The sequence below is a fragment of the Mastigoproctus giganteus genome, chromosome 8 (genome assembly GCF_048544385.1).
Source record: "Mastigoproctus giganteus isolate SK-2022 chromosome 8, ASM4854438v1, whole genome shotgun sequence".
NCBI lineage: Eukaryota > Metazoa > Arthropoda > Arachnida > Uropygi > Thelyphonidae > Mastigoproctus > Mastigoproctus giganteus.
The window spans coordinates 10,079,770-10,098,861 of NC_143582.1; the positions used below are offsets into that span (position 1 = coordinate 10,079,770).

General features: G+C 38.2%; 1 protein-coding gene across 1 annotated transcript in view; it reads left to right on the forward strand.

The window, feature by feature from the left end:
* The window catches only part of LOC150081240 (syntaxin-binding protein 5-like), a 416,184-nt gene that overhangs the window by 69,156 nt on the left and 327,936 nt on the right, over positions 1-19,092 (forward strand). The window contains exon 3 of the mRNA XM_090379469.1: positions 9,750-9,847. Within this exon, the coding sequence (XP_090235595.1) occupies positions 9,750-9,847 (98 nt within the window). The remainder of the gene's footprint in view (positions 1-9,749; positions 9,848-19,092) is intronic.

A 19,092-nucleotide genomic window follows, 5' to 3' on the forward strand; every position in this document is an offset into this window, starting at 1 on the left:
AATACCTTAGTTCAAACCTGTCAATGACAAGGTGAATTTTTATGGGAATTTGTCAAAATGTGGCTATGTTAATGGGTCTCAGGAGGGGTTGGCATTGTTTGGTTTTTTTCTCTCTGAAACCGGTTTTTCGCTAGAAAAAGAGAAAAAAGAGAAAGATGGTCACTCCATCACGGAGGCGGCACAGAAAATGCACTATTGCCGTTCGACAGTACAGTATCAAGAGTATATCGGGAATACGCCGTTTCCGGAATAAAATCTCATCGTGGACAGTGCTGTGGGCGGAGAAAGGTGGTGGATGAACTTGGCCATCGACGTCTGTCTCGCATTGCTTCAGCCAAACGGAGAGTGAAGCGACAGTGGCGCACATCACCGCCGACTTCAACGAGGGAGATACCAGAAACGTTAACACCAACACCATCAGGCGATCATTAGCCACAATAGATTATGGGAGCCGCCGACCTACCAGAGTCCAAATGCTAACACCATGAAACAGGACTCTACGTTTCAACTGGGGAAAGAACATTGGCACTGGACCTTTGGATGATTGGAGACGGGTCTCTTGGTCCGATGAATTCCGTTTCTAGTTATTTCGAGCGGACGGGAGGGTGTGTATCTCGCGGAAACCGCACGAAGCTATGCACCCGTCATGTCAGCAAGGAACTGTTCAGGTAGGTGGACGATCGGTAATGGTCTGGGGCGGGTTCAACTGGCACACGTTGGGACTTCTGGTACGTGTTGACGCATCTCTGAACGGTCCAAGTTACGTGTCCATCCTTGCAGACCATCTACATCCCTTTATGGTCATCATGCACGCACAGGGCAATGGACTCTTCCAACAGAGCGCCTCCCCACAGAGCTGTGGTGACTAGAACATGGTTCTAAGAGCATTCTGCAGATTTTTCCACCATGGAATGTCCTTCCCGTTCACCGGACATGAACCTTGTGAAGCATTTTTGGGATGCTGTGGAAAGGTCCGTTCGAGCTTTGGATCCTCCATCCAGGATTTCGACGGAATTATGGACAGCGGTGCAGCAAGCATGGATGGAAATACCTGTGGAATGCTTTCGTGAACTAGTGGACTCAATGCCTCGCCGTGTGACCGCCCTTTTCCGGGCGAGAGGTGTGCCTATCCGTTACTAGGTAGGTATCCCATGATTTCTGTCCACTCAGTGTATGTTTAGAGTCACGGTATTGTAGCACTACCGATATTGTTCTAGACAAACTCCATATGACTCGTAGCGCCATTCGGTATAATCACCGTTCTACCCTTACCGGTCTGTTTCAGGTACTCTACATGTAGTGAAATTAGTTCTACCTGTCTACGCGTGTTTCATTTTTCTCCTAAGGCAGGCATTTCATTCTTTCTAAACTTAAAACGTGCATTACCCTGCCGATATATGGAGAATCAATTTCTCTTGTACTGTGACTGGTTAGGTAATTTGGAACTGTCCAAAATAACAGTGTTGGACTTGGCTGTGCAATGGACCTTGACACCTGCGATGAATGGTTCCATTTGAAAACTTGACATCCTAAATCTTTATTATAATGTGATGAGTCCTACTGGAAGCCCCCACTCGACACTCTGACCTGTACAGCCATGTATATTTGTGTTATACGAGCGACCTCCAGAAATGGTGGTCACGACCATAAAACAAAAAAAAAAAAAAAAACAATTTGCACTTTCCTGTTTATAGGGCTTTTCTGTTACTGCAAGGAATTATAAACGGGTAGTAAATTCGATCTTCTTGCATTTAACATTTGTAAGTCGTAAATAATTTCTCTATTATAATTTGCTTGATTTTTACAGGCTACGTTTTCATTTCTTTCGATAAATCAATCATTGTTTAAACATTAACTAATTTCATTGTTGAGAACGTAACCCCTATTTATAACCTTATGTCTATGGGGAAATAAATTCCCGCTTTACGAGTTTTCGCTTTACGAGCGCGCGCTAGGAACGAATTAACTCTTAAAGTCGAGAACTACCTGTATTTTTATTGGTATGCTTTTAACGGAGTTTGAGGAGACTACTCCATTGAAATGGAGAACTTCATGAAATCACGTTTAGATCTTTCTGAAAGATCTAAACATGATTTCATGAAAATCCATTCACCAAAGATCGAGTTATTACATGGCCGACCGGGCTAGCCAGGTGGGTAAAGTGTTTGCCTGGCAATCCAAAGATCGCGGGTTCGAATCCCGCGTCGGGCTTGGATCAGAGTAAAATGCAAAAACCTTGGGAGGTGCATTATGGCCACAGAAGCCGATGCGCCAACAACTAACAAAAAAAAAAGTTATTACATGCCAATAGACGAAAATACAGTATTAATTCTCGGATTTCTGTTGGTCCGATTTTAATTAAATTTATATGGCTCAACAAAGCTTTCTAATAGGTCTAAATATAAAACTTCCTGAAACTGCATCCACTGGGAGTCGAGTTGTTACATGCAGATGGACGGACGGACATGGTGAAGGCAATAGGCGAATTATGATATATGCTAACGCGTCTAAAAAAAAAAAAAAAAGAGATATAGAATGGAATAAAGAAGTAATTGGTAAAGAGTGAAGGGAAAATAAATAGCAAAGTAGTTGAGGTGAAAATCAAAATGTAGATAAGAATAATTGGAAAGTATTATATATAGTACTTTAAAGAGATTAAATTGAATGATTGCCAAGATTGTGTTGATTCAGTGTTAGGAATGAAAGTTTGGTTGGAGAAATACTGTTAAAATGATAATTCTTTTCATTAAGAATTATAGGCAGTCCATGAAAGTTTTAAAGATATATTTTAGGTTTGATTAAATGACAGAACTGATTAAGAGGAAGATTTATGTATTGAATTTACTTTTGATTAATTAAAGTTGCATTGTTAATATTAAGAAAATTTTAAATTAATGAAAGAAAGTAAAAATACATTTGAAAATTTAAATTAAGAAGGAAAGTGATAATTAATTAGTACCTGTTCCCCCTTTATTTCTATGAGGTGTGGCAATAAAGTTCGTGGACTGGTGCAATAAAAAGAACAAAGGGTGGAGCTCAAAAATGGCTTTATTTTTATTTAAAGTAATTACCACCTGATTGAATGCATTTATTACACCCTTCTAAAAGTTTTTCTGAAAAGAGTTAGCGAAGGCTTCCAAAGAGATGTTCAGTTCAGTGGATACGTTTTATTTTATATCAACATACTGAAATCTCTTTCGATGGTAGTTTTCACGTTGGGAAAGAGGACTAATTACGCTGGTGCTAGATCGGGAGAGTAGGGCGGATGGTTGGTCTATACAGTGCCATGTTTAGTCAGAAATGTCTTCTCAACAAGTGCGGAATTGGTGGGGTCATTGTCGTGCAACAAGAACCGGCTCCTCTCTCTCGAAATTGATGACTTTGCCATCCCGAGTACTGGAGATTTGGCTATCCCACTGAGAAAGCCAAAAAATGGGAATGAAGTGATGTGGTCGCAACTCGTGTTTATATAGGCATGAATAATTTGCATAATTTTCGTCTCTGTAGGTGATAGATCGATTTCTATTGGATACTCGGAATTTACATGCCTATAATATCAAATATTCATCTTGGTGACACTGTTCACAAGAAAATATTAACGAAAAACATTTGTTCTGTTAATTTTGTCGAGCAGTGTACTAACAATTCTAGTTTTCTCAATAAAATAGTGTAAAACAATACTTGTATGTATTAAAATGCTGTTTTTCTGATAAGTTCTTTTACTCCAGTCATAAAATATATACATACACGAGCAAGCTTCTTTCAGAGAACATTCAGAACATCACTATAACGAAAACGTGTGTGTTCTTTACGACTTAAATTCTGTTTGCTCTTTATTGTTGATACAAAGAGCATTTTCTGAACATCATTTCTCAACAACCACTATATCGAACGTGTCGCTGCAAGAATATGTAATGAACTCTCTCTGCTTTATTTCATTTTAGCAGTGACAGTTCTTTCCATTACAGGAACGGTTTTTTCCAGTTTTGAAAAACGTAAACAACTGAGGCTGGCTGTTTTACCATATAACAATATTTACTTTCGATCCTTGCTGTCTCTTCCATTTCTTTTCACTTTGTGAAGTACATGACCATTGCTGTGCAGGATGCCTCTACAGCCAGTTTCTTTTCTTTTTCAATAGAACGGTAAATATTTATTTTTCATGGAAGTTCATGTTTATAAGACTAAGTAAACTTGACAATCCTTATGCAGTGAACTTGTGTTAGAATCTGCCATAAATATGTGTTTCCATTAGTTTTATGAGGCAAGTTGGAGAGAATATGTGAATTGTTTTTAAAACCTTTTATTTTATTTTATTTTTTTGGTAGTTGTTGGCGCATCGGCTTCTGTGGCCATAATGCACATCCCAAGGTTTTTGAAGTACTTTGATCCAAGCCCGCGACCTTTGGGTTGCTAGGCAGGCACTTTACCCACCTGGCTAGCCCGGTCGGCAAAACCTTTTATTAAAGGCATTCCTTTGAAAGAAGAGATTAAACATATATTACATTATCAATTTTCGTAATTTTTGACCAACTCAGTTTTCACCCATAAAAAAGGCAATTGAAATCAAAGTGCTTTTTTAACTCGGTTAATATTGTGAATTGAGTATTACAGTGTTGAAGAGGTGATGGGTAACTATAGACAGGCGAGTTTGATTTCAGTGGTGGATCGCATTCTAAATCAGGGCTTGATTTTCAATATGATGAGTTCTTCAACGATTTGAAGAGGCTCCAAAATATGTAATACCTTCACAAAAGGAAACGGGGAGTCATTCCTCTGCCAAAAACAGTGAGGCCTCATGGCATAACTTATGTGGCTTATGCCTAAATGCGGCCTTGGACACTACATAATAAATTCAACAATCTTGCAGCTTGTTCCATTTGTTTTTTCAAGATTGACTGCATCTTTCCACTTTAATTTGGAGTTTCCTAAACTCACCTTTCTTTTTGTTGCCTTTATTTATTCATTTTTACTACTCTTGTGTTTTGTATTCGGTTGACATATCCATTCCATTTTTAGTACACCTTTTATCCAATTTTTTATAGGTTCAATTTCGCATTCATTACTTATTGTAGAACTCCTAATTTTGTTTCGTAATATCTGGATAATTTTATGTATTACCTTCATTTCCTAGCCAATTTTTTTGTTTCTGTTCTGCTGTTGACATCCGTATGTCCAAATAGGCCTTATAATTGACCTATATATTCTTGTTTGTTTATTTTCTTAGGTTTTAGGCGTGTTAGCTTATCTGCATAATGCCTCTATTCAATTGTCTTCACCATGTCCGTCCGCATGTAATTACTCAACTCCCAGTGCATGGACTTATATAAAATTTTATATTCGAACCTATTAGAAAGATTTGTCCACACTGCCCAAATTTCATTAAAATCAGATCGATAGAAAACCAGCAATTATTTACTTTTTTTCATTCATATCATTTTGGCTATCCGTGTATTATAGCGGAAGCACTGGTTGCCGGAATGAATAGACAATATGGCGCATACGCAGAATAAAAATATTCTCACTTCTTACATAAGTCGTTGCTTTTTTTTTTTTTAAATCATGAATTATTACTATTGCTAAAGCGCCTGAAATGTAATGTAATGCGAACATTAACTAACTTAGTGTTAGTGACAAATAAATTTTCTGTTTATACTCCGGAACGACCACACAGTCAGAGGAGTTCACAAGGTAGAGAGAATACAAGAAACAGCACCGTATTCAAGCAGTCACTGGCTTGAACCCCGGTCACTAAAGGCACGTGTACTTATGCACCCGCGTGCTTGACCACTCGGCTACGGCAATGACACAAGAAAGCAAGATTATACAGAATCTGCCAAAAAAAAAAAAAAAAAAGGGCAACATTTCCCATATCATCTGTCCCTCTCCTCTAATAGTGTGTCTAGTTCTTGAATTTTATTCAAATTACCTCCCCTCTGCAACACCAGATGGGAGTAAATTTTCGCAGATCTATCATGCAACCAACCTTCCTCAATTTGAATTTATGGCCCCTCGTTTGTAATATGAGCAAGAGGAAGAATACCATCAGCATTGAGTTTGCAAAATCCATTCATACCCTTAAACACCTCAGTCATATCTCTTACCAGAATCCTATTCTCCAGACGCTGCAATTTACAGAATTGAAGCTATTCTTGGGAAGACCACCCATTTTTTCCCTTCACCAATCTCGTAGCCTTTCTCTGCACCCATTCCAACGGATCCACGTATTTCCTAAAATGAGGCGTCCAGTACTCAAGGTATGGTCGGACCACTGACTTATAGAATGGGGGATGATCACCTTTTTATCCCGGCTAGCAAAGTTATTATATTATTTCTCCCTGATTGGGGTTTCCACCTCGTGACGGGTATTGCTACCAAGTACACAGGGTAGTGGTTGTTGTTGTTGTTATTATTATCCGTTTATTAACCACAAGAAGCTGTGGGACACCCCGGGACGGCAGTGTACCAGGAGGGTGAGAGATTTACATACTGAGGTGCGAGGAACCACATGTACAAGAAGATATGCGTGTTCGACCCGAGATATTTACATAATTGAACCTACATACGCTTGAAATAAAAACAAAGTTTATAGCAATAGACATCAGAAGTTAAAAAAAAAAAATGCAGCAGGCAAAAAGACTAGGTGTAGGTGATCGTCACAGGTTCAATAGTTCCTGTATATCATTGACAAAACCCAATGAACTGTCCTGGCAGCTTGTCTGCACTGCTCAGAGAACTTCATATCTGACTACACAGTTACTTCCACGTCTTTTTTTATTCTCCATTACCCTGAGCGTGGTACTACACGGTTATTGTTATTAAATTAGTTATTGTTCTATTTAAATATCCAGCTGTTTTGTTAGCAATATTCGCTTAGTTTGTGAATTTGTCCAGTATTCTTTGATTTCGTACACAACTCTATTACCCAGTTATTTTTTGTGCCGAAGTATTTAAATTTCATTACTTGTTCTATTATTTTTCCTTCTATGCAGTGGAATCATTTATATAATATCAATTAAAATTAATACATGATATTTACACATTGATTAATAGTGCATTCAAGAATTACTAATATAACTATCATAAAATTTATTGTATAAAACTCAGCCATTTCTAGTAAGGAAAAGAAAGAAAAAAAAAAAGGTAAACCCGAATATTATGGTACTCTACTATGGAACTGTTTCAAGAATGATTCCACCGCATGGATACTTTGCGAAGTAATTTTTCTGGCATCCATTCCACAAATCAGTTGCTAATTAAATGGTGATTTCGCAAACATTCAACTGAAAGAAACATTTACGTTCTTTTCCTTTATAGGACAACAACTTAACTAGTATTGTTCAACCTTTATCTATTGCAGGTTGCAACTTGATCCATCGGTAGCTTAATGGGCAGATGGTAGTCGTAGTTCCATAGGTTGGTGGTTCTAATCCGCTTAGGAGCAACGTTCTGTTTTCTCAGCTTCTTGCATGACAGCTACAATTAAAAATTAATTTTACAAGAAAAGCCTTCGTTATCCACCTATCACAAAGAAAACTGCCTTGGATTATGTAATAAACGCTTACCATGCATAGATATATCGCTACGTTTCTGAATGATGATCCAACTTTGTTTTCTATTTGACTTTTTCTCCTTTCTTTCGCCATTTTGTGGCGAAACGAAGGCATAACAATCAAATAGATTTATACATTGCGACAGTGCCACTGAAATGCAATCAATTCTGCCAGTGCAAGATACTATATTTACTTTTCCTCTGAGACTCCAGCACGACTTGTAATTACTGACATCTTGCTTCCAGGCTTCTGCATATAACAATAGAAGCAGTACAAGAATCAACTTCATCGTCCTGCAGTTACCAAACTAAGTTTCCCAGCCCATCTGACAGTCCCTCGACAATATCAAAGATAGACCATGCTGCGAAAAACTCTACACCTTGAGCGTTGGACAATATTTTCAGGATTGAATTTTACTGACAAAGTTCTCAATTACTCCCTACTATCATACTTGGGGCGAAATTCAAGACTCTTCCAAATTCGACAATTTGGAAGAGTCTTGAATTCGACAATTTCAAATTTCATTCGACTTACTCCTAATTCGACAATTTCAAATCTTTCATATTTTCTCCGTACTTGATAGGTAAAAAACAATAGATAAAAACAATGGGAAATCCTCAGATTGCCCATTGTTTTTTATCACTCAAGCAAGCTTTCTTTGTCTTTGTGTGTGTGTGCCGTAGAAGTAACTTCGAGGTTTTGGCAGAAAAATTAGTCATTTTCTTCTTAAAACGACTAACTCGCCACCTTAGGAAAAGCCCATTCCTTTCGTCTTTGACTGGATTTGAAACCTGACATTTTCCACCAGGGGCGTATTCAGGGGTGGGCAGAGGGGGAATATGCCCTCTTAACCAAAAATTTGAAATTAAAGAAAAAGAACTGAGGAGGCGTTCTAAAAAAAAAAAATAACTAAAAAGCCTAGTCACCATGCCCCCTTACGATGATACTAGGACCTAGTCGCCATGTTTCCCCTTACTATGACACCTGGATGTACGCCACTGTTTTCCGCTCTGTATGGGTATGATGATTATATCGACTGTGCTGAGTGACAAGGCACAGTGTCATTTGAATGGGTTTGAATAAGCAAAATTTTAGATATTGGGCAGCCTGAAATCCGCATCGCCTTGAATAACAACCACATCACTTTTTGATGTGGGTATATGCTTTCGAAATAATTGATCCATGCTTTTATGAAAATGCTAATGGTCCAGCTGGCACAGTAACTTCAGCCCGATATGTAAAAATGCTGTAATCATTTGTAAGAGATCTTCACGAAAAGTGGAGTCAGCTTACGAATTTTCTATTTTTAAGAGGACAGTGCTACGACACACACCGCAAGACTTTCCATGGACACTTTAATGGAAATGTTCCCATATCCTTGTCCCTTTTGGTGATATAAATTGGTTGGCGATTTCTTTTTATGGAATTTCTTAATATCCAAAGTCTTGACCAATTGAAGCAAAACATTTGTGAAGAAATTGAAAGAATACCATCAGAAACATTATACAGAGTAATGGATAACGACAGAATTGTTAGCAATGGTGGTGGCCATTTGAGGGACGTCATTTTCAAACACTGAGGAGTGCAACGTAAAAGATTTGATGCATATAAACTGTAATAACACAATGTCTTTTCCAATTTGCACAATAGTAATTTCATTTTTAAAATGGGTAGTTGTTTTTGGCCGACCCTGTGTGCAATAAAGATTATGTATATATTTGAATCCACTCGTGTGTAGCACAGTTGGTAGAATCTCCATCCTCCCCACTCTGGGTGGAAAAGACCTGATTTCGAATCCCGTCGATGACTTGAGGTATTTTTGTGGGCCTTTCTCACAACGTGGCTGAGTTAGTTGGTCTCATGCCAGGGTAGCATGTCCTTTTTTTTTTTTTTTTTTTTCCCTGCTGGAAACTCGCGTTTTTCTTCCAGCAAACAGAAAATCGACCAGAGAATCGACGCAATGTACACACAGTATATACGGAGCATTATATAGCCTTGGTCACTGATGCTCCTAAACCCCTCAACAACAACATTTGATTTTTATGCCAATTCGGAAATCAAGTGCATTTTTTTTCTCAAGTGCTTTACTTTTAGCAATTGTTCAGATGATAAAAGAACTGCATTAAAATTTACAGTAAGACATAACTGAAAAAGAAAATTAATTTTAATAGTTACCCAAACTATCCTTTTTTACAGACCGTTCGACATGGATTCCCCTATCAACCAACTGCCGTGGGATTCGACCCTGTTCAGCGTCTTTTAGCTATTGGAACCAAAGGCGGATATATGAGAATGTATCCTTTCTTTTGTTATGTTTTTACTCGCTTTTTTTTCTCGCAGGTTGAGGTAAGGACTGCGATTTATTTCGTTTACAAGATAAAATATTCCAGCAATTAAAAATTTTTGAAAATTAAGAATTGTTATTTACTTTTATAACTTGTTTAGTTTTATAATCAATAGAAATACATTCCAAGTTTTGTACACTGAGCATATACACATGAATTTTGTTTTATTCAATAGAATATCGAATCATAACACTAAACTGAGATTCCTGTAAAAAATGTTTCCTAAAAACCGCTTTAAGAATAAACGTCAGAGTCAACTGAAGCAGAGTTTCCCCCAATTTTCTATACTTGATCTTCCACTGTATCGTTGTCAAGTAATGGATCCATGTTAGTGTAGAATAAAGATACTTTACTGTAGATTTTTATCGACAAAAATCTGTGTGTATATATTTACACCCACAGATTGTTAATATTCACTATCTTACGAAAAGTATTTGGACAAAGCTTAAACGTGTGTGTTGCATACAGCAACAAATTGCTGATAAAGCATCCAACGATTAAGCCTCTAGGACTTGATGCTTACCCTCGTTGCTTTTGATATCCCTGTTATTGTTTAACTCAAAGATCCTTTTGAACTAATGGCACGATTTCCCCACTCTTTCAAACGTGCTTGGTGAATCACATATATTTGCTGTACAAAGCTTGCGTTCAAACTTTGTACGATTCCCCCCCCCCATGGAAACCTGAAAAATTCTTGCTGGACTAAAAGGTGTCATGAGTAGTTACAGATCTGTAAACTTGACTTATACTTTCGGGAAAATAATGGAGTCACTGGTTAAGGAAGTAATTCAGGACCATCGAAACAGGAATGCACTTTACTGCAGACACAGCCTGGATTTTTTAGGGGGACGATCTTCTCTGAAGTCTGATTGGATACTATAATGTAGTAACAAAGGAGGTGGATGCAAAGATAAATTTTATATCATACATCTGGATTCCAGGAAAGCTTTTGATACTGTTGCACATAAGACTTCTGTACAAATTGGAGCAGTTTGGCATTAAAGGCGAGTTTGTGCTCTGGATAAAGGGATGGTTGAGTGGAAGAATACACAGCGGTTATTAACGAACATTGCTCTTCGTGTACTAATCTTAGTAGTGAAGTCCTCCGGGGTTCGGCTCTGGGCCCATTGTTGATTTTTATATTTATTAATGAGGATAAATCAGGCGTAATGTCTAAGTTGCAGATGATACAAAGGTTGTCAGGGTGATTAATGGCAGTAATCAGAGTAAGGTACTGCAATAAGATCTAGAGAAATTAGGCAAATGGCTGAGAAATGGCAGTCAAACATTAGAAATGAAGGTACTCCATATGAGTAACAGTAATTCCAGATGAGTGGTACTACACTCGGCATAGAGGAAAATGGAAGAGACCTGCTGATAATTGTGCAGTGAGATATAGAGTTCTCTGAGCAGTGCGGACAGGCTGCCAGGACAGCTTTTGGTTGATTGGTTGTAGGGATTTAGGCGCATCAGCAACTTAGACCATATTGCTCGGTATATAATGTCAGTAAAAATTGAGTGGGTTCTGTGGTTTGTTTGCTCGACGAAAAACTAAAGTTCCGAAAGAAAACACCATTCTACCCTCGCCCGAGACCGACTAACTCATACTGCTAAATGCACTTGGGAATAACAACCCCAAGATATATTATACACTTAGTGTGGTTGAATTAAAAGCAGTGGAGGAAGAAAGGGATCTGGGAGTAGTTAGGATATGGGCAGATATGAAGTTTTCTGAAAGTGTAAACAGGCAGCCAAGGACACCTATTGTCTCCAATCGATGATTTATCGAACGTTATTCTGCAGATATAAGGTCATAATCGCACTGTATAAGGCAATTGTAAGACCACATTTGGAATACTGTGTTCAAGTATGCAGACGTCATCTGAAAAAACACATTGAGCTTAAAGTTTTAAAGACTGTCAACTCGAATGGTGATATCGACAAGTACGAAGGAAGACTCCGATTAAGTGGGCTACAGAGCTTTGCATCCAGGTACCTCAAAGATGACCTGATTGAGGTTTAAAAGGCTCTGAGAGGGGTTAGTAAAAGGAATGAACGAATTTTCACTGTTATAAATAATTCTGGAACTAGCGGCCATAAATTCAAATTACAGGGGTTGAGACTTAGATTAGATTGCAGGAAGTTTCCTTTTAGTCAGCATGTTGTTGGTTGCAGGTACAAGTTGTCCTCGCAGGTAGTTGAGGCTGACAGTTTTAATAAATTCAAAAGTTAACTGGATAGTTACCAATATGAGGAGGGAAACATATAATTTGTATTTTCTAGTCTACTTTTTTTGCCAGTGCAGAAAAAGCCTGTGGCTTCCTTGCACCGTATGGCGAATACTATTAATATAACTCAACCACGTTGTGAAAAAGAGCCATAAATTCCTCGCGTCATTGACAAGTTTCCAACTGAACTTTTCCACCCGGTGTGGGGAGGACGGTGATTACACCAACTGTGCTACCCACGAGGGCAATAGCTCATGAGTTTTATCAATGATATACAGAAACTCTGCTGACAGAGACCAGTGTACGAGGTAATGGTTAGGCCGCATCTTGAGTACTGCATACAGGTCTGGTGGTGTCATTTAAAAAAAAATGTAGATCTGCTGAAATGGGTTGCGGAGAAGGGCAACGAGGTTGGTGAAGGCAACAAAAGAGTAGTATAAGGTGTAGGTGATGGATGGATGTAGAAAGGTGTTTTTTTTTTTTGTTTTTTTTTGCCGGTGCTTTATAAGCTTGTTTTCTTGCATGCATCAGTTGCCGCTACTAATGGTCTCAGGCGAGGGTAGCATGGTTTTCCTTCCCGGAAACTCGGGTTTTTCGTCCAGCAAACAGAAAATCGACCACAGAACACATGCAATTTACAGACATTATATACGGAGCTAATGGCCTCAGTTGCCGATGCTCCTAAAACTCTTACTACAATAACAACAGCCCCTGCTAATGCTAACTGTTATAGATCCATGCACCGTACTTTTGAAAGCGGTGCATTAAGTTTTTTATTTTTATTTGGCCGACCGGGCTAGCCGAGTGGGTAAAGTACCTGCCCGGCAACCCAAAGGTCGCGGGTTCGATTCCCGCCTCGGGCTTGGATCAAAGTACTGCAAAAACCTTGGGAGGTGCAATATGGCCACAGAAGCCGATGCGCCAACAACTACCAAATCAAAAAAAAAAAAAAAAAAAAATTAAGTATTGATGAAAAAATTTAATGCCATTAGTTTCTAATACGTTTCTCAGTATTTGTAGAATGTGTAAAGCAGTTTCTCTTCTGGATTGTATTGAATAATGTTAGAATATTGGCATTGAAATGGGAATGCGTCGTCCTTTTTGCTCATTATTATCCCTTATTGCTTTTTTCGAATTATGCAAGGTGGGTGACTTAGAGTCCACACGGTGGATCCCACTTCTGTATTATGAAATTCTTTCATATTATGCCTGAAGCAAAAACAGATTTGTTCGGAGAAAGCAAGGGAATAATGTAGAAGGTTATACTGACTCGAAAAAAGACCAAATTTTAGGCAGAGTCTAAACGGTTCATCCCAGTAATTCTGAATGTTACCATCTTCGTTCGCTGCTACACACAGTTCGAGGGCCAACATTCTTTTCAGTTTCCGAAACTGCTGATGGTGTCATCCATCCGACTTTTCATTCTGCCCTTTAGGCGCCCAGTTTACTAGAAGATGACAGCCATTGGAACAAAACCTTGGAAGAAGGCGCCACAGCTGACTGTATTTATTTATTCCATGCATCCCAATCAGACTATCCTTTTGAATTTTAAAGCCTGCGATTGCCGCTCAGAGTATGACTATCAGTAAGTCCCAGGGGCAATCTTTAAAAGAGGCTGGCATCGACGTAAGGTAAGATTGCTTCTCTAATGGAAAATTTTTATGTAGCATGTTTAAGGGTTCCTAAATCAAGTAACTTCGTGATATTAACGCCGTAGGGTAAAACTGCGAGTGTCCTAAGAAGCACCAAACACGTAGCTACGCAATTCTTTAAATCAAGGATGGGGAACTTTATAGTACCAGGGGCGAATTGCAAGTGCATGAGAACCTGTAGGATGCATCTTTGCTGTGAAAAAAAAAAAAATGAATCCTAAATTTTACAAATTCATAATTAAGCACGTAAGTCTATCACTCAAGTGGTTCTTGGCTAAAAATAACGTTCAGAAAAACTGTTCACATCGGTAAGTGGTAGAAAACTGATTCAATTTTCAATGCACGATTCTTCAAAATCGGATTTTTCAGTATCTATATGGAATTTATAAAATTCCAAAATAGATACAACCTTGAGTTCATGATTTTGTAAATCTTGAAACCTCTTTTGAAATTGATTCAAAAGATTGGAACACTCTGCATCATACTCCACTATCGATTTTGGTTTCAGTTCTTTCAGTGTTGGAAAATGTACCGTGCAATGTTTTTTCAGTTGAGTTACGAACAATTGCAGTTGATTCAGAGCTCCTGATATTGACAAGAATAAGTTGATAAGTTGATTTGGCCCTTGTCATTTTAAATTTAGATCATCCATGACAAATTACTTTCACAATGGCATGAATGTTGATATGGGCACACCACAAATAATTCATAATTACCAAATCAAGCCTGTAATTATTAAAGTGCAATCAGCGGTGGGTTCTTGGAGGAAGTTGTCCATGTTTGCTTTCTCATTGGACATTGTTACTTCATGCATTCATATCCGCTAAGGGCTAATGATCATCCTATCTGCGGATTCTGTGATACATTTTTAACAATTTGCCCCATTTTAATCGAATGTTCATCTTTTTAATAAAGAATGCCGTCTGTCTTTTACGTATCTGTGCACTCAGTCACATTATTGGACGATGATTTATCACATATATTGATTAATGAAGTCTCGTTTACGATGCTTCTGTAGGTTATCTAATAACTGCTTAGATTATATTAATTAATTTTATTTTATATTATACCATTTTACGCACTATAGCCTCAGCTTCTAATGGGCCAACCGACCAGTCTCATATTGTGTTATTATATTTTAGATGATAATCATCTAAAAATATATAACTGGCTTCCACAGGTATTGCACTTCCTCCTGTGAATGACTTATCCTGCTTTAATTGGCAAGAACAGAGGTAGAGTTTTTTTTTTTTTCTTTCCAGTACGCAGGTCTGGGCAACTTGTGTATGTGAATTTAGCATCCACTGGTTTAGCGCATTACCTCCATTGGATGCTGTTAAAGACAGGGACGGAGGCCCGACTCCACGTGCCTGAGCAGCAATGGGCAGCAGTTTTCCAGATGATGGCTGCTCCCTGGTAGCGAAGAGGCCTCGCATGAACAACTGTACACAACACGTCAGACCCGTTATACAGAGGTTATGTAAACCACCTACACAGAGATCCTAGATGGAGTTGGACAAATGTCTGTGGGTCCCCTTAGATGGGGAATGCAATACATTGTCTCATTGTGAGGATACTTCGCCACGAGTTTCCTTTGTATTGCACTACTTTAAATAAAAAGAATTTCTCCAATGGAGAAGTACCTGCTGTACCATCTCGCATGTTATGGATATATCTCTTGGCTAGGTTGCTCAGGTGTTCACATTATTCATAACTAAACTGGGAAACTCAGAATTAAACCGAGTTCATAGTTATACCGAGGAGACCCCAGTCAGGATCGAGACCATGATCTGGGTAGTGTCATACACTTTAAATAAATAGCAATATACATCTTCATTGGAGAAGTGTTGTTCATTTAAAGTATTTCAATACCGAGGCAACCCGTTGCGAAGGGTCGTCAACTATGAGATCCATGCGGTAATTAGCAAACCTAGGCTTGCTCTTTGCTAGGTACACAATGAGGATATGTCCTAAATGTACAATAATCTTTTCAACTACATTTTTTTTTAGTTTATATATAAGGACATGACGTTCTCATCACAGTTTTCTGTTTTTTTTTTTTTTTTTCTCAGTGTGATTAATATAGTTATGAGACTTAATCAACAAGTAAATATTTCATATGTATATATATATGATGTTCATCACCAAGAAATATATTAAATAATTTAATATAATTATTAACTTTTTGAGTAAAATACTCAGGTGTAGTATATAGATCGGAAATCAGTTAGTGGCTTTTGAACAGCAAATAATTATTTTGTTCCTTGAAGGCACTTTCAAAATCCTTCCTAGACGTGAAAGAACTGTTTCAAAATGTCGTCAGATACAGGTTCTATTTACGATGATAAATACGTTTATGGTGAAACTTTCTGAAAGACATCTCCGCTTCTTTAAGAGGATAAACAGTTTTGAAGTTTCTTGAAGCGAGTCAGACTGAGGGAATTCCTTGGTGGAAACATGGCACTTTATACAGCTATCTGTCGCCAAGCAAGAGGCTAGCTAATGCGGCTTATAGATGGTTGCTAAAAGAAGAGTGACCTGCTGACATTTTCACGGATGGCACAACAAGAGACATAAATTTTCTTATTCGCTGATGTTCTTCAAATTGACAGGGATTTTTCAAGGTCTCTGAGTTCGAAAAACATACCACACACGTTTTGTTGTTGGTTTTTTTTTTTTTTTTATTAAGGGTATACAGAATTATTTATATATGCCCTTAAATGAAAATGCTGTACTTTTTGTTTAAAATTAAATAAATAAATAACACTTTAGAAAAACTTCGAACGATTACTTTTGAAGTGAAAGGTGTCCAGAATATTTTCTTCTGTTTCTGACAGTTGGCGAAAAAGTCTGATGTTCTAAATGCGTTATAGAAACTGCTTTCCCCCCCTTTTTTTTCCCTTTCCAAATAAGTTTTAGAGTTTGAGATGGAATATCTGCGATGACTTGGTTGTTGTTGTTGTTTGGTTTTTAGGAGCATTAGCAACTAAGGCCATATTGCTCCGGAATATGCGGTGGTCATTCCCTGACCTTTCCGCATCCTCCATATTTGGTGGTGACGGGCTCGAACCCCGGTCTAATCAAGAAGCGTGTGGTACGCACTGCTGCTCCTTCCCACCTGGCTACTGAGGCGCCTTGCGATGACTTGGAGGTCATCGCAGGTATTCCATTGATGAGTACTGTATTAAATTGCTTCGAGTAGTATCTTCACGTAATGGTATATCCCTTTTAGATGAACAGAGAGGGCAATAGGGATGGTCGGCTTTAAGATCTTATAATGCAAGATGACAGCTTTCAAACTTTGCTGTAAGGAGTCAGTGAAGAGGTGCCATTCAAATGTAATGTGTACTTTGACAATTCTCCAAAAATTCTATTGATATGGCAGTAACACAGAAGATTTGCTGTAAAGAACCACGCCAGAACTTCGTTTCATAGTGAGATACTTTGACATTCTTCTTAAAAGTGTTTCTGCTATAATCTGGAGGTCAGAAGTTCGGCTTTATCTTTTGAGAGAGAGATCTAAATCTAAAGTCATTATACTCAACTTCAGTGAACAGCTCTGATGCCTCTTCATAGGATGTATGGTCAAGAATTCGTCTTCTAGAGAACTTGGTCCATACTGTGGAGGTACTGGAACTTACATACTGCCATGTGATGGTTTAGACTCATCGCTGAATTCAGGTTCTGATAAACAATCTTGTGCTTATTTTTCGCCGAGAATCCAGTTACATTCACATTATAAAAGTTACACCCATCATCCTGGTTTTTTGGCTCTCACCATGTCATGGATATGGCATGTAATATCAACTTCCTCTTTTTTGTTCAAACTATCTAATCCATTTGAACAAGCAGTACAAATAATGTGGTGCCTACAGCTTATTCTGGTCTCCTAGAGAACAGCCAAAGGGTAACTGTTAAATTTTCCGAATATCTGTCGTAATTGTACTCTGCTCTGATTTAGTGTGCATAGAATTTGTTTGACGATGAATGTGTTTCAATAATTCGCTGGATCTTACTTGAAGTGGTTTGTAATCAAAAAGTTAAATTTTGAAATAATAAGGATATTATTATTATTAGCCATATGGTGCAAGGTATCTGAGTGAGTGAGAGAATATATATTCATGTAGGTTGACTGAATAGATACGCGAATGGTGTCACTCATCCATTGATGAGTGACACGAATGATGGAACTCATCATGTCTTTGTAATTGGTCTCAACACAAAAGTAAGTCAGATGACCAAGGCCGGCCTTGGACCCATCGGGCTCCGAGCTTGGCAGAAAATTAAAGGGAAAAAAAAGAATAGATAAAAAAATAATAATAATAAAAAACTTTTTCCTTCTTATTTAAGTTAAAGGGCTCCTGCGAAACTCGAAACAATGACTTCTTTCCATATATTTAGAAAATATGATTAGAATTTTATTAATGAGTACAAGGACGCAGACAGATGTTTTTATTATTTATTTTTAAATTCATAATATGTTAACAGTAAAGTCTGTATAATTTATAAAAGGTGTGTAAACTTTGGCCATTGTCTAGGTATTTATCTCAAGGCCAGTTTTTATACATCCCTTGAAATATCAAAAGTAATTAATTTCACGCATGTATACCCCACTTTGGGTGTAAGGTATGTTAGTGTCTAATGGCCCCTTGGGATTTCTCCCATCTCCGCGGAGTGTACATTGTATTGGACCAGAGATTTGAAGGTGTGTGGGGTTCATCATGTGTTCTGTTCTGCCCTTCATTCCTCCGGTCTATTAGCTGCCAAGCCCCTAGTGGTACCCAACGTTACCACACTGTGCCACGGGGAGGCTGATCGGGTGTACCACTGATGCTAGAGTACTCTGGCGGGTCCTGCCACCTATTTTCCTGCGATTTCAGTGGCTAGGACCTTAAAAAATAATAATAATAAATAAATAAAAAATAATAATAATAAATAAATAAATATAAAAAAATAATAAATAAATGATAATAATAAAAAAAAAATAAAATAAAAAGGGGGAAACGCTAGAATTGGTAGCCAAAAGTTGTGCGAGGTTCAATTTTGCTGTTTAGGGCATACTTTGGTGTATAGGGAGAGTGGGGGAGGGAGACTGAAGATTGCGGAAAAGACAGAAGATTGGGGGCCATAGAGAAGACGACCCCAGTGGTCAGTGGGGTCTACCTAGGCCCCACCAGAGGAAATGAGGGGTGGCAGGGAGGGGAGGAGACGGAGAACAGTCTCTCCCCCCGCCGGGGAGGAGGATATAAAGTAAATAGAGACAGGGAGCTCGATTTAGATCGCCAATAAGGCACTTTGCAGCAGAGCTGCACTG